The sequence below is a fragment of the Rissa tridactyla genome, chromosome 4 (assembly GCF_028500815.1).
Source record: "Rissa tridactyla isolate bRisTri1 chromosome 4, bRisTri1.patW.cur.20221130, whole genome shotgun sequence".
NCBI classification, from domain to species: Eukaryota; Metazoa; Chordata; class Aves; order Charadriiformes; family Laridae; genus Rissa; species Rissa tridactyla.
In genome coordinates, this window is record NC_071469.1 from 72199914 (window position 1) to 72227079 (window position 27166).

Genomic DNA, 27166 nt, shown 5'->3' on the forward strand with positions numbered 1-27166 from the left:
AGGCGCAATTATCTCCTCCCTGCTAAGCAGCGCAGAGGGGATGTGGAACTGGGAGTTCGGTTTGTCTCCGATGCTCCTTCCTCACACTCTACCCCTGCTCCCCAGTGGGGTTCCTCAGTGGGGTACAGTCCTTCAAGGACCGCTCCAGCGGGGGTCCCCCACAGCTCCCTGCCAGCAAACCCGCTCCTACCTGGGCTCCTCTCCATGGGCTGCAGCTTCCTGCAGGGCATGTCCACCCGCCATGGTGTGGGGTCCTCCGTGGGCTGCAGGGTGGGTATCCGCCCCACCACGGTCCTCTGTGGCCTGCAGCAGGACAACCTATTTCCCCATGGCCTTCTCCACGGGCTGCAGGGGAGTCTCAGCTCCAGCACCTCCTTCTTTGCTGACCTCAGTGCCTGCAGGGTTGTTTCTCTCGCATGTTCCTCCTTACTCCTTCCTCCCACAGCTGCTGCACAGTGGTTTTTACCCTTTCTTAAACAAGCCATCACAGAGGCGCCACTAGCGTCACTGACGGGCTCAGCATGGGCCAGTGCTGGGTCCATTCTGGAGCTGGCTGGAACTGGCTCTGCTTGAGCTGGGGGCCAAAGGCCACTCCTGCGGCCTCCCACTGTCCCACTACCAAAACCTTGCCACCAAAACCCAATGCGCACAATTAACTCATCTGACTCACTCTCCTGGTCTACCTACCACGTGTGCACCACAAAACTTCATCTCTCAAGCCATCTTAAAGTATCACTTGCTAATTCCCCGTGGGATTAGTTATATATCAAGGAAGTATAGGGCATATTTCCCCTTTCAATTCACATCAATAAGCAGCCGTGGTCACCGATGGATTATGATCTACTCTTGCCCCAGCAGACCACAACAGACTGGCAAAGGGGTACAAGACCCCAAGTTTGAAAGCCCCTGCTCTAGAAAAATACACAGCTGAACAAAGATCTGCTTCTTTTTGGAAGGCGGTACGTAACTTTTCTCCTTCGAGCAAACAGCTCGATAGTACAAAGAGCATCACCGCAGCTGAACGTCCATTAGGCACACTTTGAACAACGCAATGCAGTGGCCTTTCAGCTCACTGGAATAAGCAGCATTTCTCTCGTGCAGAATACACATAGTATTTTATTTATCAGAGCTGTACAAGTATTCAGTAGGAACATAAAAAAAATTCAGGATAGTCGAGTTACTCGTAATAATAGCTGGTGAGGTCGAGCAGGCTGGTGTGACAGCCACAGCACAACCTGCATCAGTTCAAAAGAATGTCGACCGTTTATTGCCCCGTTCGTTACTGGTAGAAAACCGTCTCAGGGTGACGTTACACAGAACAACCTAGAGCCAGCTCTGCAAGCCGGCCATCCTCCCGCCCGCAGGGGAACATTCACTTGCAGGGGATCACTTTGTTTCCACTCACAGCAATCGGAATCAGGAGCTTCCTGTACTCCAGAGGCAGGTAACGCTCTATCAGCACACACAGCGGCATCTTGTCTGTCACCAGCCCTTGTCTTCGATCAAAAAGAAGAGGGCAGAGAAAAAACAGAGACTTGTTAGCAAAAAGCATTTCCACTCAAACTTAGTATCAGAGTAAAGTTTTTAAGGTTTTTCTTGCAGTGACATTTTTGCATTTAATAGCTGAAATGCTGTGGCTGCTTGTGACAGAGAAGCTACAGGTGTCTATTTGCAGGCAGCTTTCTCAGAGGATGCACTAGGCCCTGCGTACGGTGCAGGCGCCAGGTTTGCCTATACAGGGATGCGGACCAGGAGAGCTACTGCAGACCAGCATCCCACAGAGGCACGTGTCCTCCTCAGTGAGAGTCAACATATCAATCTTTACCAAAGACGTATATGCTCACTGCTTTTTAAATTCACAATCCACCTGCCATGGGATAAATTTTATTATTTAAAGTCATGCATGAGCTAGACAACAATTTCGGATCCCTTTACGAGGCAGTGGAAAGGCATAAAGATATGCAGAAAAAGGTAAGGTAACAAGAGTATAAAATCCTCAAATCTGGCCAACTAAACCATCCCACCTCTCAGCCTGTTCATGCTAATTTCAGCACACACCTGCCAAGTGGGAAAATTACAATCTCCAGACCAGGACAGCAACTGATTATTCTTTTTAAGCAGCAGCACCAGCTCCATCTACACAGGCCCAGGCTAAGTCAATGCCTTTAATCAGATGTGCCCACAAAACCCCTCAAATGACTTTAGCATCACATCTGAAACTCTGCCCGTGGAGACGAGGAATAACAACTTGGAGTCATGACTTTAAACAAGGAGCGATGAATTTGTTTCAGGCCCTACAGTGTTTTACAGAGGGCTCCCAAGCCAAGAACAAATCCCTTGTGTTTTGGTCACAGGACAAAGCGAATTCAGGCATGAGATGGGGGAGCTGAGGGAGCCCACAGGAAAGAGCAGCAGCGGAGAGGCTCTGAGAACAGCTTGCTGGCCGCTGGCCAGCCTGCCCCTCTGCGGTGTCCCAAAGCGGAACACAGTTGATAGGAGAGGCCAGCCCTGGGCTGCCAGGCTCATCTTCCTGCACTGGAGAGGAACTGTCAGTTTGAACCCTAAGTATCAGCCTTTGCAGAGGCAGGAACTACCTGAAAGGAGGTAATAGATAGTTGGGGGTCGGTCTCTTCTCCCAGGTAACAAGTGATGAGAGGAAACTGCCTCGAGTTGTGCCAGGGGAGGTTTAGATTGGATACTAGGAAAAATTTCTTCACCAAAAGGGTTATCAAGCATTGGAACAGGCTGCTCAAGGAAGTGGTGGAATCACCATCCTTGGAGGTATTTAGAAGACGTGTAGAGGTGGTGCTGAGGGACATGGGGTAGTGGTGGTTTGGGCAGTGCTGGACTCAATGATGTTAAGCGTCTTTTCCAACCTAAGTGATTCTACGCTTTTGTTTGGAAGAGTAAGTCATCAAAACAGATAGCAGGGCATGCAAAAATGCTCACGCTGTTTCAGTTGCAAGTGCTTTTAACAAAGACATCGCTCAGGGATGCCAACGGTGCAGCCCAGCCTCGTGCTTACCGTTACTCTGCTTCTTCGACTGACACCATCCCCAGCCACAACTGCTTCACACTCACACACATCTCCCTCCTCTTCCTACTTGTTCCACAGACGACTCCTGCTCTCCCAACCCCTCTCTACCTCCTCTTGCCCCTCCACCATCATCACCGTGAAGCCCACATCCACAAATGCCCTCCTGGCCAAGTGGCATCACGCAGAGTAAATCACAAGATACCACACTTACTGTGGAAATACTTTCTGCTAGTGCACACTCTGACAAGGACAGTCTTACCGAGCTATAAAACCACCACTAACATAACCACAGGTTAATAATAACCCTCCCTTTACCTTCTCATGAGGACTTCCAGGTCAGCCATCTCCACTGTCTTCCTCCCTGCATGGCGGGTGTAAGCTTCCAGATCGCTGCTTAGCTGCTTGAAGTATCTCACTGAGCTGCAGGAGGATTGAGGAGGGAAATAAAGTCAGGCTGCAGAGCGGAGTGCGTGAACACCAGCCACTCACCCACCTCTGCAGGGCAAGTGGCACTAGAGCTGCTCGCCGTGGGGGAGAAGAAACATGCCAGTGCCACCCCGCTCACAGAGAGCGCTAACGATGTTAGCGTGCCGTTCGCTACAGCGGGTTGGAATGGTGCAGTTTGCACTGGTTGGGAGAAAACCCAGAAGCTCCTGCAAGGCAGCGCTGGTCACGGATACCCTCACAGCAGCCAAAAGCACCTAGCACATTTCTGTCCTTTTAATCGGCCCTCCCGTGACTCTCCCTAGCTGTCAGCTTGCCAACAGCACTCCTGACAGGTTTGTTATTTCAGGAGACAGAAGAAAAAAAAAAAAAAGAGACTAAAAAGAGCAGGAAGGGGAGCAGTTTGCTATCGCTTACCATTTTTCAACAATTTTGAATGCATCTCTGGCCACTGGCATTTTCACATAATGGCGAAATATCTTCTTTATCAAACTACTTGCCACTCCAGGCTCACGCGTTTTCTTCCGTGATGCTCCTGACCTCTTTGGAACTGGCTTAGCCCGCAGCGGCTGCAGGGGAGACCTTTGGGGAGAAATCAAAAAGTCACACATCAAACGAACGACCAGGCTGAGTTTGGACAAACCTTATGCTGAATTGGAAGACGGAAGAACCACCTTGAGCTCTCAATTCTTTCTCCCTCCCAGCTCCTCAAAACTCTCATGCCCACAAAGTAGTTTGCAAGCAGTTCACATGGCATTATGACCTTGGGAGATGCAATCCAGGCTCGAGTTTCCCCAGGATAAGCACAGCAGCATAACAAATAGTCAGCAAACTACAGATCACTCCAATCCATAAATAGAGTTTTCACTGCATCCCTGAAATATTCTCTCCCCAGGAGTGCACAAAGTCTGCGGCATCCACAGGTGACCTCTGTATCTGCAGACAGGAGCCTGGTCTGCAGGGTATACCGCTACACTATTGCAAATTTTGCTTAGTGGGGGTTTTTGTGGGTTTTTCTGTTTGTTCAATGGTTGGGTTTTTTGGTGGGTTGTTGCGTTGTTGGTTTGTTTCCCTTAAACAAGACTGTAAGTCCAAAAGGAAACTACTACTACTTTCCATTCAAAAGAGGAAAACTTGTAACATGACAAATGGGAAGTGAAATCCCTGGATTTAGTCAGTAGCCAAGGAGAAAACAACAGAAGAGACCTGGAACTTCAGGCCAACGCATGCAATACCCACAGAGGTAGTGCATGGATCATTTGATTCTCTCTCCAGCCCACCTAACATGATTCTGTCAGAACCTCAGGGGCAGCTGGAAGAGATCAGCTCCAGAGGTGACGTACATGTAGTAGCAAGACAAAAAAACAGTTATAATTTATTGGTTACCGTTTCTGTCCTTCAGTTCACCCATTTGTGAATGATTATATATGAACGTTTGGTCCACAGCATAATGACTGTATAAGACTTCGGCATTTCTAAATAAAACGTGGTATAGTTGGTATAGTCTAATCTGGTATAGTTGATCGCAGTAGAATTGTACCAGTATAAAGAGATTATTTTATAGCAGAATGCCTTAACCATGGCTCTCACAAGTACATAACTCAGAGTATTCCTCAGGCTTTTAACCTGTGCGTCGCTACCTTGGGAAGCAAGCAGACCAACTCAGAGCCAGATGGTATTCCATAAAGTGCAAACAAACCACGCACTTTTTGTGCAACAGCTTCCTGTAATCGAGGCTCTGAACCTGTAATTATGATCATCTGTTATCTCAGCACATCTTGAAAGCCAACTGTCAAGCCTATTAGTGTCCAGAAATTCCTATAAAGAACGTGCGTCCCAATATATGGGCTTCTTTTGCCAATGAGGACTAGCACACCCTACAGAAGAATTAGTATTCAGACGTTCCATATATATATAAAAAAAATAAATAAAGAGCGCATCCCAATGCAAAATCCCAAAGCAAATCTGCATTCATTCAGTTCCATGTCAGCAGAGTATCAAAGACTCCTTTTTCTACTTTTTAAATATATTTTACTATTTGTGATTAGAGCAATCATCCGGCACCTTCTGTAAGCATCATCCATCTCTCTTCACAGCAGTAAAGGGCACCAGAATTTGGTTTTATTGTTTATTGCGTCAATGAACAAGTAACTAGAGTCACGGGCCAGAAAACTCCTCCTGTTCCCTGGGACCCACTGTTAGCGGTTCTGATGAAGCATACAACTTCACCAAATTTCTAGTTAAGAGGGTGACAAATGTTAATTAATTATTTGCAGTAACGCAGAGGACAGGTTCACTTTCTGCCTCTAGGTGAGCTTCATTTTACATTCAGCACATGGCAACCGCACACAGCTTTAGGTTTTTAACCTCAATACACACATGTCATTTCCTGGGATCAATGTAACACCACCTGTAATTCCCCTTCTTCTGCTCGGACCTCTGCATCCGATACTGGAGTCTATGGCTCCAGGGTAGTTCACCAGTTGAGAAACCCCTAGGAAAAGGTTTTGGCCTTTGGCACAAGGAAATATTAAATGAACGTTCATTGGAAGGACTTGAGGCACCAGCTCTACTCTGGGGGAGTACTGACATTCCCTTGATCAAACCCTTTATTCAACTGCTAAAGCAGTGAACAAACTGAAGACTTCAAGACTGCTTAGTCCCTGCTAGAGCTGATAAAGTACAAAACAACTGACAAAGCTGGGCTCGGCTCTCTCCCTCTGGTACTTACTTCTACCAGGTCACTGCTGAAGGTGACTTATACTTACTTGGGAACAGCAGGTTTTGCAGGACGTGGAGTTGACAGCAGTGGCTTGTAGGCTGCAGCACGGACAAACCCAGGTGTCTTCATGGAAACCTCTATGAAAAAAAAAAAAAAAAAAGTACCTGAGCAACCGAACGCCATTTTCAGAGTTCCTGCAGCAAGCAGTGCTGCTGCTGCAGCAGCAGACAGAAGCCCAGCCAGCTTTCCCCACATCTGGTCCGGTGCCTGCGCTCAGGCTGTGTCTTCATGGCACCCTGAACCAGCAGTGTCCAGTTTTGGGCCCCTCACCTCAAAAAAGACATTGAGGTGCTGGAGTGGGTCCAGAGAAGGGCAACGGAGCTGGTGAGGGGTCTGGAGCACAAGTTCTGTGAGGAGTGGCTGAGGGAGCTGGGGGTGTTCAGCCTGGAGAAAAGGAGGCTGAGGGTGTAGCCAGGGGGGGTTGGTCTCTTCGCCCAGGGAACAGGCGACAGGACAAGAGGAAATGGCCTCAAGTTGCACCAGGGGAGGTTTAGGATGGAGATTAGGAGAAGGGGTGATTAAAGAACTGGAACAGGCTGCCCAGGGAAGCGTTTGAGTCACCATCCCTGGAGGTTTTTAAAAGACAGGCAGACATAATGCTTAGAGATATGGTTTAGTGATGGTTTTTGACCGAGTTAGGTTGATGGTTGGACTCGATGATCTGAAAGGTCCCTTCCAACCTAGGCGATTCTGTGGTCCTATAACTGCAGGCTGCTGCAGTCCCACCCGCCCCACCTCCTGCCACACAGGCCGGTGGCTTCCCTCAGGCTGGACCAGCAGGCTGGGCAGGGAGCAGGAAAACACACTCGGGGGCCAGGCTGCAGGGGATGATGGCTGGGTCAACTTAGGCCACCAAGAAGCTGCAGCCTCTTTTTTCCCCAGAGAGAATTTCGAAGTCTGCAAGCTACTGCTGCTAAATCAGCAGCAAATTCTCCTGAACAGAGACAAGCAGACCATTACAAGGGTCAGTCTACCAGCATCTCCCTTATTCACAGATTTTCATAAATTCCCTCTACTAAGGCTGAGGTTATAGTCAGTTCCTCACCTCTTCTTTGCTGTGAACTACTCATATCAGTTTCCTCCAAGTCTAATCTGCATCCTCTAACTTCACTCTCAAACTTCTTCACTTCTTAACAAGTGAGCACAGGAAAGTAAAAAACATTAACACAACTGAAATACTGAGCAGCCTCCTGTCTAGAAGGGGAGTGGTCACGGAGGGCTTCTTGCCTACCAGTTTCCCTTGTGAGCTGAGTGCAGCTCAAGAATCCAGCATACCTGGTATCGCAACGCTCCCCAAGAGCTAGGACACCGGCCCCGTTGTAAAAGCCCAACTACTAGAGGCCTCAAGTACTACTGAGAGTTAAACTCCCCAACTCAAAGGGTCAGGAGTCTCTCAGAGAAAGCGAGGCTGGATGAACTACCCTGGTTCCTCGCATTAGCTTCTTCTGAAGAAATACTCGTGTGCCAGAGGGACAGGGAGCAGGAGGCAGGGGGAGAGACCAGTTGTGCGGAGGTTTCCAGGGTATGTTTAATGACAAAAGCACCTATTTTTTCATCTTGTCTTCCTGCTTTTCTCCCTCTCCTTATCCAATGACACCTCTAAGATGCTACTCTTACTGTTCCACCCTATCAGCAGGGATCTCTTCATCAAGATCTTTCCATCTCTTCATACAGCTGTGTTAAAGAGAAGCATGTTGACACACTATTGTCTAAGAACAGCTACAGCTTTTCTTGTGGCAAAAGTGTACTAGCTCACCCGTCGTCTTTGTGCCTTCCACACTGCACACATACAGGCATTGATATTCTCATTACAGCTGTATTTCTCCACAATGCCTCAAATTCTGGCAATGGGATTCTTTCAGGACATCCCCAGTTCAGTTTTTTATTTCAGGATGTATTGTACTTCAAAAGACTTTAAGACCAGTCAAAAAGACACTGCCAAAACACACTCTGGGCATTCTCAAACGTGGCCTTGATCAAAGAGAACTCAGTCTGATGTATATGCTCTTCCAAAAGGCATAAGCACTCTTGGGGCAACAGAGCCAACTGATGCAGTGTCTGAAGAACTGTTTAGAAACAGACACTCCTCTCAGCTTTCTGGAAAACTGGCCTACTTTTTTCGTTAACTGGAAAGGAAATCTGTAACTCCATGTACTAAATACGGTGTTCTAAATTTAGGTTTCAAGTCTGGACTTACATGACTGGCTGTAGAAACAGCGGTTCGATGCTAAGACATTAACAAGTCAGCATGAAGTTAGGAAGAAAAAATGGGGGATACTCCCATATCACTGTATAAAACCCTTTTGCAGTTTTGTCTATTTGTGCACTTCCATTACCTTCACCTCAAGAAGTACAATATGATCCAGGTCTCTGAAGCACCTGATGACCCAGTAACAACCTGGTCCTAGGAATAGCAGCCAACGTGATAATCACATTATTAACCTTGTTGTTCCTCAATCTATCAAGAGATAACAGGGAAAAAATTCTCCAGCTGCCTTCCGCTACTGCTGCAATAGTTTTCTTACCTTCATTCTCAGGGCTTTCAGCTTCATCCTCAGTAAGTTCTTCTGGACCATCTAATTCTACCGTGATAGCCTGGTTTTCCAGTTCATCTGCTTGTTCAACAGCTTCATCTAATGGCTTCATCGCAGATTTTTCAGAGGAGGAAAAAGCATGAGAATGCCTGCCCAGACTTCCAGCTTCAACACCTTTGGCAATCTCACGTTCTAGATTTCCAAAACAGGAGAAATACATCACTGAAACAAGTATCATAGACAAAACTTCAGAGCACTCAGAAGAATGAAACCCAGCTTTCCATTCCTGACAATGTTGCCACCTATTGTGTTCCTGTCTTCAAGGATAAGGGTGTCAATACACTAAGCTAGATAAGCTAAAGCACTGATGAATCCTCAGCTTTTCCCTCTGCTACATCTAGGTGTGCAGAGGTCACATGAAAAAAAAAAAACAGCACTAGGTAACGTGGAGATTTGAGGGAAATTTTTATCTGAGCTCCTTTTAAATGTGCTTCCTTTAATAAGAACTTTTATCTCAAAAGGCACCAGAGCCTTAGTGCAATACATTGAACACGGAAGACCCAGCAATTCACAAAAAGTAACTTGGGAGATCCTGAATTGCTAACACACTCAGAAGGCCTCCAAGTTTTATCAATTCTAGAATTGATAAAGAACTCCCACTAGTAAATTTTAGTTAAGCTTTCCACAATCATGTATTTCTAAGCAGTATTGCCAACATAATTTTGTTTTCCATTTGAGCAGAATGCAGTCTTTCAGCTTAAAATGCCAAAATTAGTTTGCTATTTTCCCAGCATTTAGCCCAGATTCCAGAATGCAAAGAGTTAACAAGTCTCTCTCCCAGCACTGATGCCAACAATGCAGCTCGAGAGGCTTCTGGTATTAGAGATCATCTTCGGTATTAAGAGGTTGTCCTCACCAGCTTTGGGAGAGCCTTGGTGTTCAACACTGCCTTCAGCTACTCCCTCTTCTTCTGAAGGGGCCATTTCTTCTTCGACTCTGGCATCCTGTGCTGTAGTTATCTGTGATTCTGCTTTTTTGATCAGTTTCTTCTCCAAGTGTTCAGAATATCCAGAATTTGCACGATGCTCTGCAGCTAAAATAGGAAATACTATCATCAGTTTGACCTACAAAAACATCCCCAGGCGTACAGTTTAACAACTGCTAAAATTTACACGGTAAGTAAACTCAGCAATAGCCATAAGCTATAAATAAGGGAAGGAGATGCCGTTCCCTTCCAAAGGTTTAGAGCTGAGAAACACACAACTTTTCCTGTTTGTTCTACAGCCACCTAATTAGGGTGCACATCAGAGACCCATGAATTTCACTTATCAGTAAGCAGAGCTCCTCGAGATCTGCCATCTCCATGTCTGTTCTCACTTTTGGTGATTGTGTGAAAGACCAATTTGTTTTCTTTTAAGTCTAACAATAGGTGGAGTTTGCACTCAGATTCTCCTCTGCACTTCCTCAGTTTTTTTCTGTATAAACGATTTTGGAAGAGGTACATTGCGTACAAAGAGGAGAGTGCCAAGCAGTGGTTTTAACCATCCCAGGCAAGCCTCTTGCAGGCAGGACGAGGAGAAATAAGTGGATATATAATTTGCACATCTTTAAAAACTTCAGCTACTGCAGTAGCTACCGAAGTACTGAAGAATACTTAAGTACTCCTTTTCCCTACATACTAAATCTACAGTTCACCTGTCTGTCACCATGTAGCTCAGAAATCCACACAGGTAATTGTCTGGAGAAATCTTACTGGGAACGCTCATAGTACTGTCACTTGCTGAAGGGTTTGGAAATCTTGGCTGAGCCCAGGATCAGAAGCTGTAAGAATGGATTTTTACCGTCCTCTCCAGTGACTGGGAGTGTTCACACTCACGAGCACAAGTGTCAAGGTCTTGGGAGCCCCAAGCCCCAGCGAAGGGGACAAGAAAATTTGGCCAAAGGTGGTGGCAAAACCCAGTAATACCAATATCACTAACCAGAACATTGAGCTCCCTACACCAACAGAGGGCAAAATCTTGCCTAAAGTTAAGTGAAATATTAACTACCTTTGTGGGAAGACGACAGAAGCTCAGCTCGACACTAAGACTGCCTACGGCAGACAGGCACCAGTGATTCTCCCACTGGATCCCTGCTGGGATATGGTACTTTAACAGTGGAGTACCAGATGCTATGGACACATTCAAGTCTTAATTTTTACTGATTTCTTCACCTGTTGCTAGTAGCAACACCTCCTGTAGTTCGGTATAACCTGCCAACTGTCTGTGCCAGTTGCTCCTCTCTAGTTTCTGCACTGACAGATCAGGGAGCTGATTGTTTCAATTTGTTTGCTGAATCATCTCCTGCAGGCCGCTCCAGGCTTTTCTTTTTAAACATCTTACATTTCACTCCCATTGCCTTTTTTCCCAGGTTGAGCAGTCCTTATCTTTAGTCATTCAATGTACAGAAACTGCTCCATATATTTGAGTATCATTAATGGTAGAACTGTTCTCCTCTACACCTTCTCTAGTTCTGTTTGAGATGGAGAGGTTAGAACTGCACGCTGTATTCAAAAGGTGAGCATGGCAGTCGTTTCTGTAGTGGCAAAGTGATGTTTTGCCACCTCTTCCTTTCATGATAATTTTTACATATTATTTGCTTTTCTGACCACCCCTCAAGCTTTGAGCTGGTGTTCACGGGACTGTAACAGTTCTGAGGTGACTTATCAGCCTCAAAAGTCACATCCCATTTAAACTTTACGCTCCACAGGTGCGCCCAAGTAAAAGTGTAACAGGACAACAGCCTCAAAAAAGACTACAGGATGCCAACCTTACGCAATTATAAGTTTAGAGATGCAGAATATCTGCTACCTTAATAAACTACTCTATAAAAGAATTGTTTAAAAGAAAAGGCTGTATTATCATGATAAAAAGGCAACATAACTAATTTTGCTGATACACCTGGTATATGCAAGCAATTACTTGTGGATGAGCATTGCAAGTATTAATTGAAAAATCTAATAATGGAACTGTTGGTGCTTTAGACTGTTCAGTTTCCATACTGTCATAAGGTAATTCATATGAAAGTTTAGACCTAATTAAGCCTAGGGAAAACTAAACCCGCACTGCAACGGTCTTCTCTCATTTCCAGACACTGTTGAAAAAACAATGGGAAAGACTTAAAAAGGATCCTGAACTGGAGTATGGAAGATGAAATCCAACAAAACACAGGAATTTGTGCCTGCACATACCCAAAGCTTTATGTAATGACTGGGTAATACCTGCCACCCTCAGCATCTGTGCAGAGGTTTTACTGTCTTAGATTCTAAGGCAAAAGGATTTCAGAGGAAACTGAGATGTGCTTGTGAAAGCAGGCAACTTGCATGACCAGGAACAAGGAGGTATTAAGGTCCAACCTACTAGTGACAGTCTTTATTGCTTAAGGGAGGGCAACCTTCAAGCCCTTGTCTCAAGGGAAAAAGATGCTGGTTAGTGCAGGAGAACGATAATGGCCAACGTGGCTTAAATAAATACAGTAAAGCATTAAAATGTATATAAACAAAAAGAGCGATTAGCCAGGTGTATTCCTTGCCAGGAGGCAACTATTCATCTCTGCCGTGGGAAGATGAGCAGTACTACAGACCTACCACCAAAATACAAACCTTTATTTCATTTGCAGTCACTGTGAACAAAGCAAATACTGACAAGAAAGCATGTGCAAAAGTCACAGCCTGCTTTTAGGAAGCTTGTCTGAAAGTGTTCAGAGTGTATCTGATATGACTTGAATTAAATGATCTCCAGCATTTACTGCACAATAAAGTCCTATTTAACGCCGCAAGTCACCTGAACAACTCTTGGTTTTAATTGGATTAAAGTAGTCCATTCACTTCTAACACTGAAAGCACTCCTTACCCTCTCCGAGAATCTCTTCCTGTTCAACTCTGTTCACTGTATTAGCCATCTCCTCTTCTGTATCGCTTGCGTCTAGGTCTTCAATTATATGGGACACAAATTCTCTCAAAGACTCTGTGAAAGATCTCTTAGGCTTTGGAGTAACTGGGGATCCCAAACATTTACTTGAACTTCTGGACGGCAAAGAGGAGCTCCATCTATTAACGGCTAGAAATTGAGAGCATTAATGTGCCCCCACCATCTTTTTAAACTCTCTTTTAGCTTTCCTGATAAATAAAAAACCCACCAAGCAGAGAGCGGAATACACACAAGAAAACACTCATCCTTTACTTGAAACAGTTTAGGGAGTTCACATTGCACCTTAGGAACCAGTTGGAAAAGTCCTTGCCAACTATTTTTCGGTTCACACTGAGGAGCGGCATTGACATCAGCTACCTTTGGTAAAACAGGAGAACTTTTGACGTTAATGCCTTACAAACTCCAGCATCTTTAAGATATGCTCTCTTAAACTACCCCTCCTCTTCCTCTCATCTGATCCAGTCCCCTATTCCACATCCTCCATGCTTTTCTCCACGTTATTTGTGCTAGAAGTGTCTGCCATTGGTCTCTTCAGAGCAACTAACCTTCGTCTGCTGATCTCTTGTCCTTTCAAAGCAACTTTTCACACCAAACTTGCCACAGACAACCCTCCAGTAGCACAGTACGGTGCAAGAGTCCACCAGGAATTAATTTCTAAGTTTTCCATGGCAAGAACTCTTCTCCTGGCTTGAGCAGTACTGAATACACCAATCATTCTTTAAATATGATTGCTGTGGCCCTTTTGACAAAGGATCATTAAAAAAAAAAAATGAATGAAAAAGAAACATTAGCTGTCCATACTTCATGGAATGCATAGGGATTTTTGGTTGAAGCTATTTACTGCAGCAGATCCTGTCCTGGCTAGCCATCCCAGGGACACTAAGCAGAAAATTTTAGGGTTACAACGGTGCCTTGGTGCCTGGTCCACGCAATGTGAGGACAACGTGCTCCCATTCACACAGACAGGACAAGGTATTTACAAGGGCAATGAATGCAGGAGAGAGACACCAGACAGCAAGGAGAAACCAGCAAGTGAGAGGATGTGCAAAGCACTGGTACAGCGTGACTACGACAGAGGTGACTCCCTCTGTCCAAGGGATTTTCAAGGCCCTGGAGACAGAGAAGCGGTTAGTTGTGACATATAAACAACATTACCAGGGTAAAGATCTAGACTAGTAACCTCCTGAGACTCCTTCTAACTCTACCTAAAATTCCTACATATTATCTCCTTATCACACCATATTTGCGTCCACTTCTGGGCTTCCCAGTACAAGAGAAAGACGGACATACTGGAGAGAGTCCAGCAAAGGGCCACCAGACTGGAGCATCTCTCCAAGGAGGAAAGGCTGAAAGACTGTTCAGCCTGGAGAAGAGAAGGCTCAGGGGGAATCTCACCAATATATGCAAGTATCTGAAAGGACGGTGTAAAGCAGATGGAGCCAGGCTCTTCTCAGTGGCGCCCAGTGTCAGGACAAAGGCAACAGGCACAGACTGGCACCCAGGAGGCTCTGCCTGAACATAAGGAAACACTTTTTGACTGTGAGGGTGACCGAGCACTGGAACAGGTTGCCCAGAGTTTGCAGTCTCTGTCCTTGGAAGCATGTAAAAGCCGCCTGGACATGACTCTGGGCAACCTGCTCTAGGTGGCCCTGCTGGAGCAGGGGGGCTGGAGAAGGTAACCTCCAGAGGTCCCTTCCTACCTCAACCATTCTGTGATTTCAGACAACATCTGCTAAGCCCCAAGTCCTAACCCATAGTACTCACCGCCAACCACCACCTCTTCTGAAAGAGAAAGCTGTTCCATTGGGTTACTCCGCTGGGAATGTTCTTGCTTATCTTCTTGCTGTTTTGCAGGTGTTTTTGGAGATACAGGACTCATTCTGTCAACATGCTTGCGATCAAGGATTAAGTCCTCAGAATATCTTCGGGTCCTTCCCTCATTTTTGCGCACACTGGATACCAGGCCCCCCAGCCTCGCTTCCTCTTGAGCTGCATCAGAAATCTTGCTTCTCTGTGCTGAAGTTTTTGAATTTGATAGCTGTGGTTCAAGAGCAGAAAGCTTGTTTTGGCTCCGTTCGTTAAACTGCGGCTGAACGAAGAGCTCCGTGTTACTCAGCATGATTTCTGCATCACTTGTCAGCATGGCTGTTTGAATCACAGATGCTGTTTGCGAGTCCACAAGATAGTCCTGTGCTGCTTAGAGAAAGTTTCAAAACAAGTTTTATGTGAAAAAACTGTTCAAGGTCATACGGACACAGGTTTATTGCCAGAACTTGTATAATTCAAAATTTAAGCTATTCAACCAAATTTTATTCATCCTCCACAGAACAAACACTGAAACTGTACCACCACAATTCAGTGCCCCTCACGTTCTCTACCAAATCATCTCCTTAGCACCCACAGTTACAAACACAATCCCAAACGATTCCTGTGATATAAGTCACCAAACTGGGTGGAGCACGTATTTAAGTGCACAGAATCAAAGCAAATAGAGATGCAGAGGCGCATTCTAATGTTGCCTCCCAAATCACACTGGATTTCTGTGAAAGTGCTAGTAGCCTCTAAATTGTAAAATACAGACCATGCTTCAGCAACTGCTTCTAAAAGCCACCTTATGCAAGGCCCTCCCTCCCAAAACAGAAGTAACCATACAAAAGAAACCTTTTCTCTTCAGCATGTTCTGTTCCACTCCGCCTTCAAAAGCTTCCATGTCAATAGCTTTGCGATTTTTTGGCCTCCGGAGTAAGCCTCTCTTTTCAACAGTGTCTGGTGGGATCAAGGAACCAAGAGACATGTGAAGAGATCTGTAAAAAGGAGGGAAGAAGTAATTTTCCAAACTTATGCACTCTCCTTTTACCCTCTGATTACAGACATGGTGCTACTAACAGCGAGACATTTCACAAATCCCTTAGCTAGGAGGAATTTCCCCCCAAAAACCTCAAAGATTACATGCCTGTCTACTGTAAACAAATCATTTCATTTCATATCACCTGACATCAGGATACATACCACAGAGATCAGGAAACAGACTGTTTTACAGCCTCCTACCTCAAGAGGGCTGCAACAACATATCTGAAAAAAGGTTCAGTAATTTTAAAAAATTGAAGTAACAAAAAAGAGAATGAAAACAGATGTTTGAGAGTAAAGATGTCATCTAGATGATAGCTGGGTGGTAAGAGGACTTCAGAACAAGTCTAAGAAGCTGTTTAGTATCGGTATTCACAGCAAAGCACAGCCACCAACACAGTGTAACTTTTTTGAGATGGGAGCTAAGACAGGAACATGCAAAGCACAGGAGAAGATATATCTCATTATACATATTTGCATCCTAAAGAGACTGGCCATGCTCAGCCACCTCCTGTCCCTCTCTCTGGACAACCCAATTAAAAAGGGGATTCAGACGATTCAAAGACAGGAAGTACAGAATGCAGCCCTGCAAATCACCTGCATGGGACCACAGGCAAGGGCTGCAACAAGAAAGGTGAAATAAATTGCTAATGATCCTGGCCACGGTTAGCAAAGTACATGGGCAACACTGGAAAAGAAGTTCCTTGACTTGTTAGAAGTTCAGGGAAGTTTGACTCATCAGTTGCATCTGTGCAGTCTTTAGTCCACTAACAGGCAGAGATAATGCTCTAAGGTACACTGTGTACTGATTTATTGTTGGAAACATGAGAATGCAAGGGAAAAAGGAATGATCCTAGTAAGTAAAAAAAAAAAAAAAAAAAAATGAGCAACAGTAGCAATACAAGCTAGACCAACCTGGGCATGCAGTGCAGAGCCACAATTTCTAAAAAAATCATGAGGTATTTAGTGTAACACCTTCAAATTCCATCAGCAGAGTGGGAGATAACTGTGTTATTTCTAACACAGGTCTTTATCATAAACCCAGGTATCTATACTGTTCTTCACAACTTCAGAGGTGATGAATCAAGACAGCTATAGTTAGGACACCAAGAAATTAAGACATTTTAGTTTAAACTCACCGAGCCAAAGCAGTGCTGTTCAGCGTTGACTGAGCTAGAAAAAAAAAATTGTGACATCTTAGTTGGGAAACTACACTAGCTGAGAAACTACCCTCTACACAACAGGCTACAGGAACACCCCAATGGATGTTCCTCTTTCTAGAGCCCGTTATGCTACAATCCTCAAAAGTTACATTTTGGTGAGAACAGAATTAGATGACAAGATCACTTCACAATTTCCTGTCTGCATTTCAAAACTGCATATTATAATTCTAATAAGCAATTTCTGAAAGGGTAATAAAAGTTATTTCACAGATTACTCAATATGGCACATGCCCTCACACTCAATAATATCAATGTTGTCACATTAACAGCAAGATGCTAGGCTAGGCCCTCAGCCACAACCACCCTTCAGCAACCCAAACCAAACGTTAAAGCATCTGGAAGCTTTAGAAGTACTAACTACTCCACAGATTGCTGGCGAAACTGTAACTCAATCCTGTTCTACTCACAGAGTCCCCAAAATCCAAAAGCAGATCTAGAGAGCAGCAACATAATCATGCTCATACAGGAAAATAATAAGACATGCCCCCTCTGCTTTTACAGAGCTGCCCGCGTGTTAGCGGAGCGCATTCAGACCAGGTATCAGGCTGAAGAGAAACAAACTGATTTTCTGACCACAGGCGAATCAGGGTGGGATTCAGCTCCAGATTACCGTATCCAAACACAGGCGTCAATGTTCCCATTACAGTCAAGCACAATTAATCAAATGTAGGTGTCTACTTTAGGGCGAGCTGAATCACCCTCCAGGCTCCACTGACTACATCTCCCCTAAACTTTAGGAGGATTTCAGTTATCTAGTGTACACACGGGTAATTTGTAGCTAAGGTACAGGTGTTGGTAATTTGGAGCTGAATTCCACCCTTCAATTCTACTCCAGTTGCTACTGCCAATAGGGTATGTAAACCAAAGTGTGGTGTTTTACCTTTCTGTCTCTTAAACCACAATTAAAATTAAAATGATACTTATGAAATTTGCAAATTTATGTTTAAAGGGAAGATTTATTCCAATATAATATTGGAATATTATTAATATATACTAATTTAATATAATTAAATTCCAATATACTTTCTTTTGTAAATCTACAAGACCGTTTCTTCTCAAACAAGAACTTCATAACTTATTTGACAACAGCACAATGTGTAGCTTGTTCTATTTTTAAGTTTCTGGAATTGAGGGGAAGACAGGCATTGCTTCCCTTGGAGACGCTTCAAAACTCAAAGAGCACCGAGTTGCAAAAATAGTCAAGAAGTTATATACAGTCAAGGCAGAGCCTGTAATTTGGCTCAAAAAGGCTTATTTTAAATTTGGTGGGAGGGGCTTTTACCTTCTCCGCTACGCCTTTGGACAAGATGCTGCAGTCTTGCTTCCAAACATACAACTGCAGCAGGTGAAAATCGACTGACAGCAAATGCAGTGCTGAACAGGGTAATTTTTGACTGTGCCCTTACCTTCGTTCTGAGGAAGTCTTTTGTCTGCTGCTCTCTCAAATTCAGAAATGCTGAGTTTCTTTCTCTTCCCAGTCATACGGAATGAGGCGATAGACATGTCCTCAGGAACAAGGTCTGGCAGTTGCATTTCCCCCCTACCAATACAAACCAAGGCTTTAACAAAGGACACTGTCACTTAGCTACCATAGGAAGGTCCCTGTAATGTTGCTGAAAAGCAAATTAGAATTATTTGTCCTTGCTGCAGCAGGACAAATACATACTAGCTAGGACTAGCTAACACATGGAATACAGAAGCCTGCAAAGATCCAACTGTCTTGTCTTTTCATTTCAGAAAGGCTGATGAGAGCACATTCAAAGACATTCAAGAACTACAACAAGCAAAATCAAGAAGGAACTAAAATAATACTGCTCATCCTTTTTGAATTAAAAAAAACAACAAGCAAATAAACAAGCTATAAACAAGCTACTACACTTACAGAAGACTCAGGTGTTTCTTTCTCTATCAAAAAAACTGAAAGATACAAGTTTGCTTAATATTTTACATGTCCTGTTTAAGGTTGCTTACAGTCAATGCAAAGAGTTTAGCTATAGAGACAAAACAAAAAGAAATCACACTATTGAGAACAGCCTATTTTGCAGTAAGCAAAAACACATAAAAGTGTTGTGACAAAACTGGCCAAAGCAAATTAAGACCTACCAACACTACCGGTTTTCTTCTATTTCATAAGAAGTGGCAGGAAACAAACCACACTTCAGCCTCTTAGTCAGGCCCATTAACTTAAAATATTAAAGGACGCTAAATGTGAATAAAAGACAGCTGAGCCTCAGGCAAACCTCACCTGCAAACCACTCTGCAGGAAGGCAGTAACCCCTAGCAGCCCAAAACAAGGACAGACAAGAAGCAGCAACACTGTAAAAAGCTACAGCAGACTGCATTCTGAATACAAGATACAGCGGTCACTCATTACACCTCAGCACTGTCAGCACATGGCCTGTAAGTCTTGGGAAAATCCAAGAACTTCTATTTTAGTATGTCACAGACAACTAAGAAAAGTAGGCTTCCATCAGGAGACTTATTGTACCCAGCACTTCCACTGCAAAACAGATCTTAAAAGTCTCCATTTAAGGGGGACGAAGCACAAACCTGCAGTATTTACTATTCAGTCCCCCAGTCCCAGTGACTCCTATGCGACTTTTAAAGTCAACTAGATATTTCTGAAAATCCAACCTGACAGAGCACAATCCTGATCATTGAAACAGAAGTAAACGTGGAACAGGATGATCTTTAACGTCCCTTCCAACCAAAAGAAATCCTGCTCCCCAATCCCATTAATGTCACAGGAACTGCAGCTATACCTGCTAGGGTAAAAAACCACAAATATTACTTACATGCTGGAGACCCCCCTAGATGGGAGTTCTGATCGAGCTGCTTCTGCTTCTTCACGTCTTGATATCCGAGGTGCCAGAGGTGAAACTTGTGGTTCTGCCAACAAACCAAACATTTCCTTTCCATAACTCAATACAGCAAGAATGCTAAAATGCAGCAGTGTCAAATACACGTTCTGTAAGTTACATTTGTTAATGGGTTAAAATAAAGACCTGGTGAAAACTACAGGGCTTCTGCTCCCAGGAGGGCTGATGCGCAGTGACAAAGCCAACAGTGACAAATGGCAGTGTCGGGCTTCCACGAGCTGAAGTTTGCAACAACGCGTGCCTCTACAATTTACACGCGATCCTACTGCTAAAGGCAGCATGAAGATTACATGCTTGTCCACCAGGGTAAGAAGACTAAGTGAAGAGGATTTTCAAGAATATGATTTCATCAATGCAGGACCCAGTCTTTAAAATAAAGCTGCATGGCATCACCTCATTCAGCTGACACTTTTACATAAATCAGTCACACAACAATATGCATTCCTGTTCCGCATAACAGAGTAAAAATAACAGGCTACAAGAGAACACCTCCTGTTCTCAACTCCAACAAAACATTGTCAACAAAACATTGTCCTTCTACTCTCTGTTTTCCAGAAAAAAGATACTTACGGGTCTGGATGATTCTCTTGAGCATAACCCGTGGCGTGTCATCGTCAAGATCTGGTAACACCGTCGGTCTCTGCTTCAGCAAGGTGGTTCTGCCAGCCTTCTCCTTTCTGGAATCAGATACAGTCTAAAGAGAGGAATGAGAGGCATGCAATTCAAAAATCATCTTTTCATCATTAAAGGTGAATCTTAGCATCAAGAGCATTCATCACCTGTCTTCTAATAAAAATCTAAGCTAGCGAGCATGAAATATTTTCCAAATTCCCCAAAAGAAATCGTGCACATTTGCTTTCTAACAATACTGGCACTTCATTTTTGGGCAATTCACAAAGGCCTGTCATCCAGGTGGGTGTCAACACACGACTCCTGTGGCGAACAAAAACCCGAGGGACCAGAAAGTGCAGCCCACAACGCTTCATCCCTCACAGCCCTGACCTAAAACCCTAAAACCTATAGGCGGGCAAGGGAGCGTCCGTTGCTCCACACTCCCAGGGCCTCGCTTCTCCCTCACACCGAGCGGGGCGACCCCGGCGGGTCTCCCGGTCCCGACAGCGGCTCCCGGTGCCGCTCCCTCCTTCCCCTCCCACACGCCCCGCGGCACGGCCGCCAGACCCTCATACACCACCTTGATCGTCTGCCGGCCACTGCTGCCCCGCCGAACCCCAACACGGGTCCGCGGACGGCTGTCGGCCATGGTGGGGGGTTAACGGCCGCACCGCCTCCCGCCTCAGCCGAGCTCTCGCGAGACGGCGGAACTCTCGCGAGACCAAGCCCGGGCTGGGGGGCGCGGCGCAGTGTGGGGCGGGTAGTTCCGGCGCGCCGGCGGCGGCGCGGTGCATTGTGGTCCGCGTAGTTCCGGTGCGGCGGGCGGTGTCGGCGGCGGGCGGCAGGCAGGCCGCGGTTGGCCTTGTGGGAGCTGTAGTTCGGCGGGGGCCCCCCCCGCGCCCGCTCTCCCCGCCGCCGGGGGTGTCCCCCCCTCCCCGGGAGGCCGCCCCGCCATGCCGGGCTTCACCTGCTGCGTGCCGGGCTGCTACAACAACTCGCACCGCGACAAGGCGCTGCACTTCTACACCTTCCCCAAGGACGAGGAGCTGCGGCGGCTCTGGCTGAAGAACGTCTCCCGGGCGGGCGTCAGCGGCTGCTTCAGCACCTTCCAGCCCACCACGGGCCACCGCGTCTGCAGCGAGCACTTCCAGGGCGGCCGCAAGTCCTACCTGGTGCGGGTCCCCACCATCTTCCCCCTGCGCGGCGTCAACGAGCGCAAGGCGCAGCGGGCCGCCCGCCGCCCCCGCCCCGCCGCCGCTGCCGCCACCGCCGCCGCCGCCGCCTCTGCCGCGCAGGGTCCCCCCGGTGCCGCCGCCGCCACCGCCGAGGTCCCGGCAGGGGGCGCGGCCGAGGACGTGAAGCCCATCGACCTGACGGTGCAGGTGGAGCTCGGGCCCGGGGCAACCGCGGGGCCCGGCCCCGGCAGGCTACCGGCGGCTGTGGGGGGGGAGGAGGTAGCGGTGGAGGGCGGCCCCCCGGACCACTCGTACTCGCTGTCGTCGGGCACCACGTCGGAGGAGCTGCTGAGGAAGCTGAACGAGCAGCGCGACATCATTGCGCTGCTGGAGGTGAAGATGAAGGAGATGAAGGGCAGCATCCGTCGCCTGCGCCTGGCCGAGGCCCAGCTCCGTGAGGAGATCCGTGAGAAGGACCGGCTGCTCCACGCTGCCAGCGCTGGCACCCGCAAGCGCCACGGCCTCTGAGGGCCGCTGGGGCCCGGCCCGGTGCGGGGCTCCCCACCCCAGAGCCTCCACCGCCCTCGGTGAGGTGCCTGGACAGAGCAGAGACAGGATGGGCCCCAGCACCACGGCCACCCGACTCTCCCTGCCCGGTCCCTCCTGCCCCTGCCGCAGCAGCCCCCAGCCATCACATCCCCCTGCCCAGACGGGGCGGCCGCTGTTGGCTCAGCACTGAGCCCCGTTATCCATCCCACATTACCCCAGAGCTAGCACTGTGGGCACCCGCCTGTCTACGCCAGGCCCATTCGCACCTTCTCGGTGCCGGCGGCAGCAGAAAGCGCTTCTTTTAGTGTCGATGGGACCCGTGTCACTACGAAGTGGCTGTAGGGTATCAGTTTTCAGCAAATACATTCTGGCTGTGCGCCGAGTGAGGTAGCAGCAACACTACCCCCTGGAGAAGGCGTGTCTGAAAGCGTGGCTGGCACCGGACCCTTCACAGGAACGAACAAGGATGTTGCGTTTGGCCTTGCATAGCAGAGGCATGAGGAAAGCTTTAGAAACCCTCTCAGGGTGATGTGTTTCTTCAGTAAATTACTGATGCCATAAAAGACTGCTGTTTCTAGCGTGAAAGAATCCCCAGATTAAAGAGCGCTCTTGTACTATGTAGTTTTTTGCTTTCTCCGCAGTACATATGTATTTGTTACAGGCGTCTCCATGCTCTCAACCCTAGTAAGGATTATGACCTGGTACCCAGAACCCGGTGGCATTTGACGGCCATAGTTTATCTTGTTGGCTTAAGAACTCCCTCTAATGAAACGGAGGCTTTGTAACACGTCTGACTTTAAATCCTCAGCCTTTGCTCAGAGAACCGGGATGAAGCAGAAGCGCAGCGAGTTTATCTGCAGTGGCTGCAAACCCTTGCTGTCTAATCCTCAACTAGTGGGCATGACGCATAACCTGTACATTAGGCGAGACCTTACTGAAACGTGCTTGCGTGTTCTAAACCCAGATTTAAGAGTATTGTAACAAACCTACGTGGAATGCTTGTGTAGTTTCTGTTTCTAGCCAGCCATTAGTCCATTCGCTTTTCAGCAACAGGAAACCAAATCGACGGTGGCTAGAAAGATGGTGGAGCGAAGGCAGCAAGGCTGGCCTGAATGTGTGCTTCCAGGGCAGCCAGGGGAACAGATACCTCAGCGCTGAGGAGGAGGAAGAGGCGAGTATCTGGTGCTCCTGCGTAGCTCTGTGGCAATGGGGGGTACGGCTTCGCTAGCCATGGCTGTTGAAAACAAAAGGCAGTTCACCACAGTGTGCCCATACCGACATTCGAGGGAGGAACACCCAGGCGTCTGCTGGGTGCGTGAGAGATCGTTCTCCTGCAAGCAGAGTGCGTTACACTCGGTAGATCGGGATGTCAGTTTTACTAAATTTTATAGAAGTATTTTCTAAATGTAAAAAGTATCGTTAGTTTGAGAATATTGTAATCTTTGTAACAATGGCTAATGTAGCTTTACAACTGTCCGTTTCAATACTCTGTATGACCGAACAAAAGGGCGCAGTGGGATTTGGCAGGGGGAGGTTTATCTATTGATTATGTAGCCTGTTCAGCTAAAGGCGTTGGCTGTCACAGCCTGCGGTGTGATGCATGGCTCGTTTTTCTGTTAACATGTGTACCGAGTTGGATGGCCAACTGTAAGGATACTACAGGTCTCTCCATGTACTAAGTATTTCCCATTATTTCATTTTAATTTATTTTCTCCAATCTGATATGTAGCTCTTAACTTCAGCTTCGTGGTATACCGATTCTCCTGCGAGTCAAGTAAGCGGCGAGTTTGTTTGTTTGTTTGTTTGTTTGTTTGGGTTTTCTTTTTGTAAGGAAAGCAGATACCTGCTCCACCATCTGATTTAACATATGGAATTGGTCCAGCAGATCTCTATGCTCCCATCAAGACAATAGGCAGCACAACGTCTCCCCTTACAAACAAGACCAGTTGTGCGTCCTAGCTTCTCCAGAACGTGCGTGTCGTAACAGTCGTGGTATTTTTTTCTACCATTGGAATGCACTTCAGGACGTTCAGCCATTCGGCCTGCTGGACTGGTTAACTGCTGGACTCTTCCACTTCTCCAGGTTACACTGAGGTGCTAACATGCTTAATTTTAATAAAGTATATTTTGTTTTGTTATGTCTTCTGTTTCCGTGCTGTGTATATATATATATATTTCTGAAAGATGGTTGGAGCTCGTCTTTTCTTTTGCAACGTTTTTTTTATTCCTTGTGAACTCCCCATCTGCGAGGGTGTGAATATCTTTACATTCGTGTAGGGTGAGGAAGAGGAGTTTGAGGTCCTTCAGCGTATGACATGCCTGCCTGCATGGGGTTAGAGCTGGTCTGATAAGCAAATGCCTGTTAGGACACGGGTGCTCTCTAAATAGCCAGGAGCGATTTGAGCAGCCGCACAGGACTTCTGCTGGAAGGCCAGCACAAGTCTCCCACCTTACGCACGGAGGAGGAAGGAGAAAGCATGGCCTCCCGCAAACCAGCCTCCTGCAGGGAGGAGCTCGCCTTGCAGTATCTTTGAATTTGTAATTCCACTTCCCGAAGTTCCTAATTTCAGACTGGTTTAGAGCTATTAGTCTTGAATGATTTTAAGCGTTAAAAAATTTCAGCTATGCCTCAAATGTCACATTTTAGGGTTGAACCGGGAATGTTAAATGAAGCAAACGCTTTTCCTTGTGCGTAGTTTTCCCCATTTGCTGCTGAATTAACGTAAGTGAGCAACAGCCCTGGCAGTGAATTAAGAGGCTAATTCTGTAGGAAAGCACCTTAATGTGCTAACAAATAAACTGTATTGCTGCTCCACGCAAATGCTTTTTCTTCCATTTCAACTCCTCACCTTTCTGCATCCTGTATTCAAATCTAGCCTATACCCTCGTGGTATTTTTCTTCTACCAGCTTCCACTGGTTTTGGTTGCCACATTCCCATGTTTGTATATTATCAAACTTTAGCCCAAGAAGGGGACTTGAAGAATGTTTAAAATGGCTTTTCTGGTTCTAAAGGAAAACTTTAATTTCATCTTTATAACAATCACCTCTAGAGACTAATAGTAACTCCCTTTCTGTGTGCTGTACCTGTTTTTAATTTGTTCTGTAGTAACATGATAGCTCTTAACCCAGAGGGCTAGTAATTTTATTTTACTTAAGATGATGCAGCCTTGCTCAGCAAGCTGCAGAGCTCAAGCACTGAACAAGTCACGTATTCCCTAAGTACCCTATAGCCAGTGTTGCGGTCCAAGTTCACCTACCAGTTCAGCTTTCCAGTTACACAAGAAATCTAGAAATGTAACTCCATCTACGGCACAATAAGCTGTGCAATCCTAAAATCCTGACAACGTGGATGAGGATCACGCAGCCTGCCTGTAACGGGGAGAGCTGCTAGGCAGGCTATCAGCTGGCCGATGGGGCTTTCCACATGTGTAGGAAGTATCTGGTTGTTCCTTCCCCGGTTTCCCAAACGAGCTGACAAAATCACACCAAGATGGGTTGAAGCTTGAGCTAAACTGGGTGAAAACAGCGTTCCACCATACGTAGTCTTCACCTAATGGCCCTATGCATCATGAGATCCACACCTCTGGATTAAACGAAAGAGACGTTTTTCTGAAGGTGGTGCGCCTAATTGCTTGGCTCTACCCAACATGTCTGCATTTCCGAGGACTGAGTTTTCTGAACTTTAATAAAATAAAACCAGCCTTTGTGAGAAGGCAGTTAAAGAGCTTTTGCCACGGACCCCCCGTGAGAGCAAGGTGGTGACCTGTAGCCTCAGCTCTAGGTTGAGTTCTTCATGATCAGATACGGATGGGAAGGGACAGAGGGGCTCTTATGTGACAAGAAAAGTTAACAAGCAGAGCCATACAGGAGAGAAGACACGGAGAAGCTTCTCTCCCATGCAAAACCCTCTCTCCTGTAGATGAAACCCTAAACATGTTCTCTGCACATGCACGAGGCTTCCTCGTTCCATCTGTACTTTAGAGATCAGTGTCGCTCCCATTAAATTACCGGACAGATGACTGTTTTCATGACCTCTGGCGCAGCATCTTTCACAGGGTGGGTTCCGGCACAAGGAATATTTTCCAGTGCCCTGCCCAAACTCTTCATCTGCAGTTCTTCTCTTCCATTGTTGGAAGCCACTGTGTGGGAAGTCAGTGTGTTCCCATGCCAACTCCACCTCTGTTTCCCTGTCTTGTGTCCTGCCTCCAGCTTTGGAGGCTGCCTCCTCTTGCAGTCCTTCCCGCTGTTCCCACCTCTGCCCCGTGAGCAGGGCCTTGATGTGACAGGGCAGAAGTTACTGTGCCAGCAAGCATCACGATGCAGAGGCTGGAGACTCCCCTGGGAACTGGTGTGCTAGAAAGCACAGGCCGACAGGCCAGATGGTGGACGGCTCTCTAATACAGCCTCAGACTTCCCTGCTTCCCTTCCCAAAGAGCAGAAAGGCTGAAATTCTGGGCTAAATCGGGGCTAAATTGAAAGAGACGGCACCAACAGACCCAACCTTCTTCTCCTTGCCCTTCTTTTCCTTCTCTGCATCTCACCACATGCCCTCTTTTTACTCTCAGGGGGTGTTAAGGCCCATTCTTGGGGCTGGCTCCCCTTGCTGTTCTCGATGGGAGCCCAGGTAGTCTGCCAGGCTCCTCGTATTGTTTCCAGATCCAGAAAGCAGCACCAGCAGCCTCCCAGCACCAATGCTAAGGAGGAAGCATCCAAAGCTTTCACTTTCCTCCTCAGCAGAACACAGGGGCACTCGCAGGGTCCCAGCATCGCAAACTCATCACCACCTAAGGGCTGGGTCAGAAGCGGCCAAGGGAAATTTGCCCAACTTCTGGTCAGGATGTGTGCTACCAAGCCAAGCGTGCACTTTTGTCTTGCGTTTCATAGCACGGTCCTACCTTCATTGCCTTCATTATTCTTTGGTTTTTAGATTGCACGTTTTCTAGGCTAAAAATCATCTCTTGTCCACTTGCACGTAGTGCCCAGCAAAGCGGGGCTTCGATGCTGCCTAGGCTCCCAGGTGATACCCTTCTTAACCTCTGCTAAAAAATAAAGAATCAGCATCATTCAGCTGCCGCCCGGTCAGTTCTCACTTCAAAGGGTTGACTGTTTCCCTGC

At 46.6% G+C, this 27166-nt stretch overlaps 2 protein-coding genes across 6 annotated transcripts; one reads left to right on the top strand and one right to left on the bottom strand.

The window, feature by feature from the left end:
- Positions 1–1087: 1087 nt before the first annotated feature.
- Positions 1088–21403, bottom strand: CENPT (centromere protein T). Of its 5 annotated transcripts, none has more exons than XM_054198542.1 (14): positions 21294–21403; positions 20285–20408; positions 19631–19724; positions 18242–18375; positions 16752–16785; positions 15418–15569; positions 14530–14958; positions 12688–12894; positions 9714–9890; positions 8789–8989; positions 6250–6340; positions 3899–4063; positions 3353–3457; positions 1088–1496 (listed from the first exon to the last, which is right to left on the bottom strand). In XM_054198542.1, the coding sequence occupies exons 2-14, from the start codon at positions 20307–20309 to the stop codon at positions 1373–1375; spliced, it is 1938 nt and encodes a 645-aa protein (XP_054054517.1). In that variant the 5' UTR covers positions 20310–20408; positions 21294–21403; the 3' UTR covers positions 1088–1372. The 5 variants fall into 5 exon arrangements, with proteins under 5 accessions (XP_054054517.1, XP_054054516.1, XP_054054515.1 ...); XM_054198541.1 differs by lacking the exon at positions 21294–21403 and adding an exon at positions 20907–21125 and having other exon boundaries at positions 15427–15569; XM_054198540.1 differs by lacking the exon at positions 21294–21403 and adding an exon at positions 20907–21125.
- THAP11 (THAP domain containing 11) lies at positions 21135–24188 on the top strand. Its single transcript, XM_054198549.1, has one exon. The coding sequence runs from the start codon at positions 21280–21282 to the stop codon at positions 22027–22029; it is 750 nt and encodes a 249-aa protein (XP_054054524.1). The 5' UTR covers positions 21135–21279; the 3' UTR covers positions 22030–24188.
- Positions 24189–27166: the final 2978 nt, after the last annotated feature.

Bases quoted from the DNA above. Each gene is read 5' to 3' on its own strand.
- CENPT (XM_054198540.1), bottom strand. From the start codon at position 20,975: ATGGCCGACAGCCGTCCGCGGACCCGTGTTGGGGTTCGGCGGGGCAGC. The intron at 18,376-19,630 runs GTAAGTAATATT...TTGTATTGGTAG, and splicing joins TCTAGGGGGGTCTCCAGCAT to GGGGGAAATGCAACTGCCAG. The intron at 8,990-9,713 runs GTGAGGACAACC...TTGGAAATCTAG, and splicing joins CCAAGGCTCTCCCAAAGCTG to AACGTGAGATTGCCAAAGGT.
- THAP11 (XM_054198549.1), top strand. From the start codon at position 21,280: ATGCCGGGCTTCACCTGCTGCGTGCCGGGCTGCTACAACAACTCGCAC.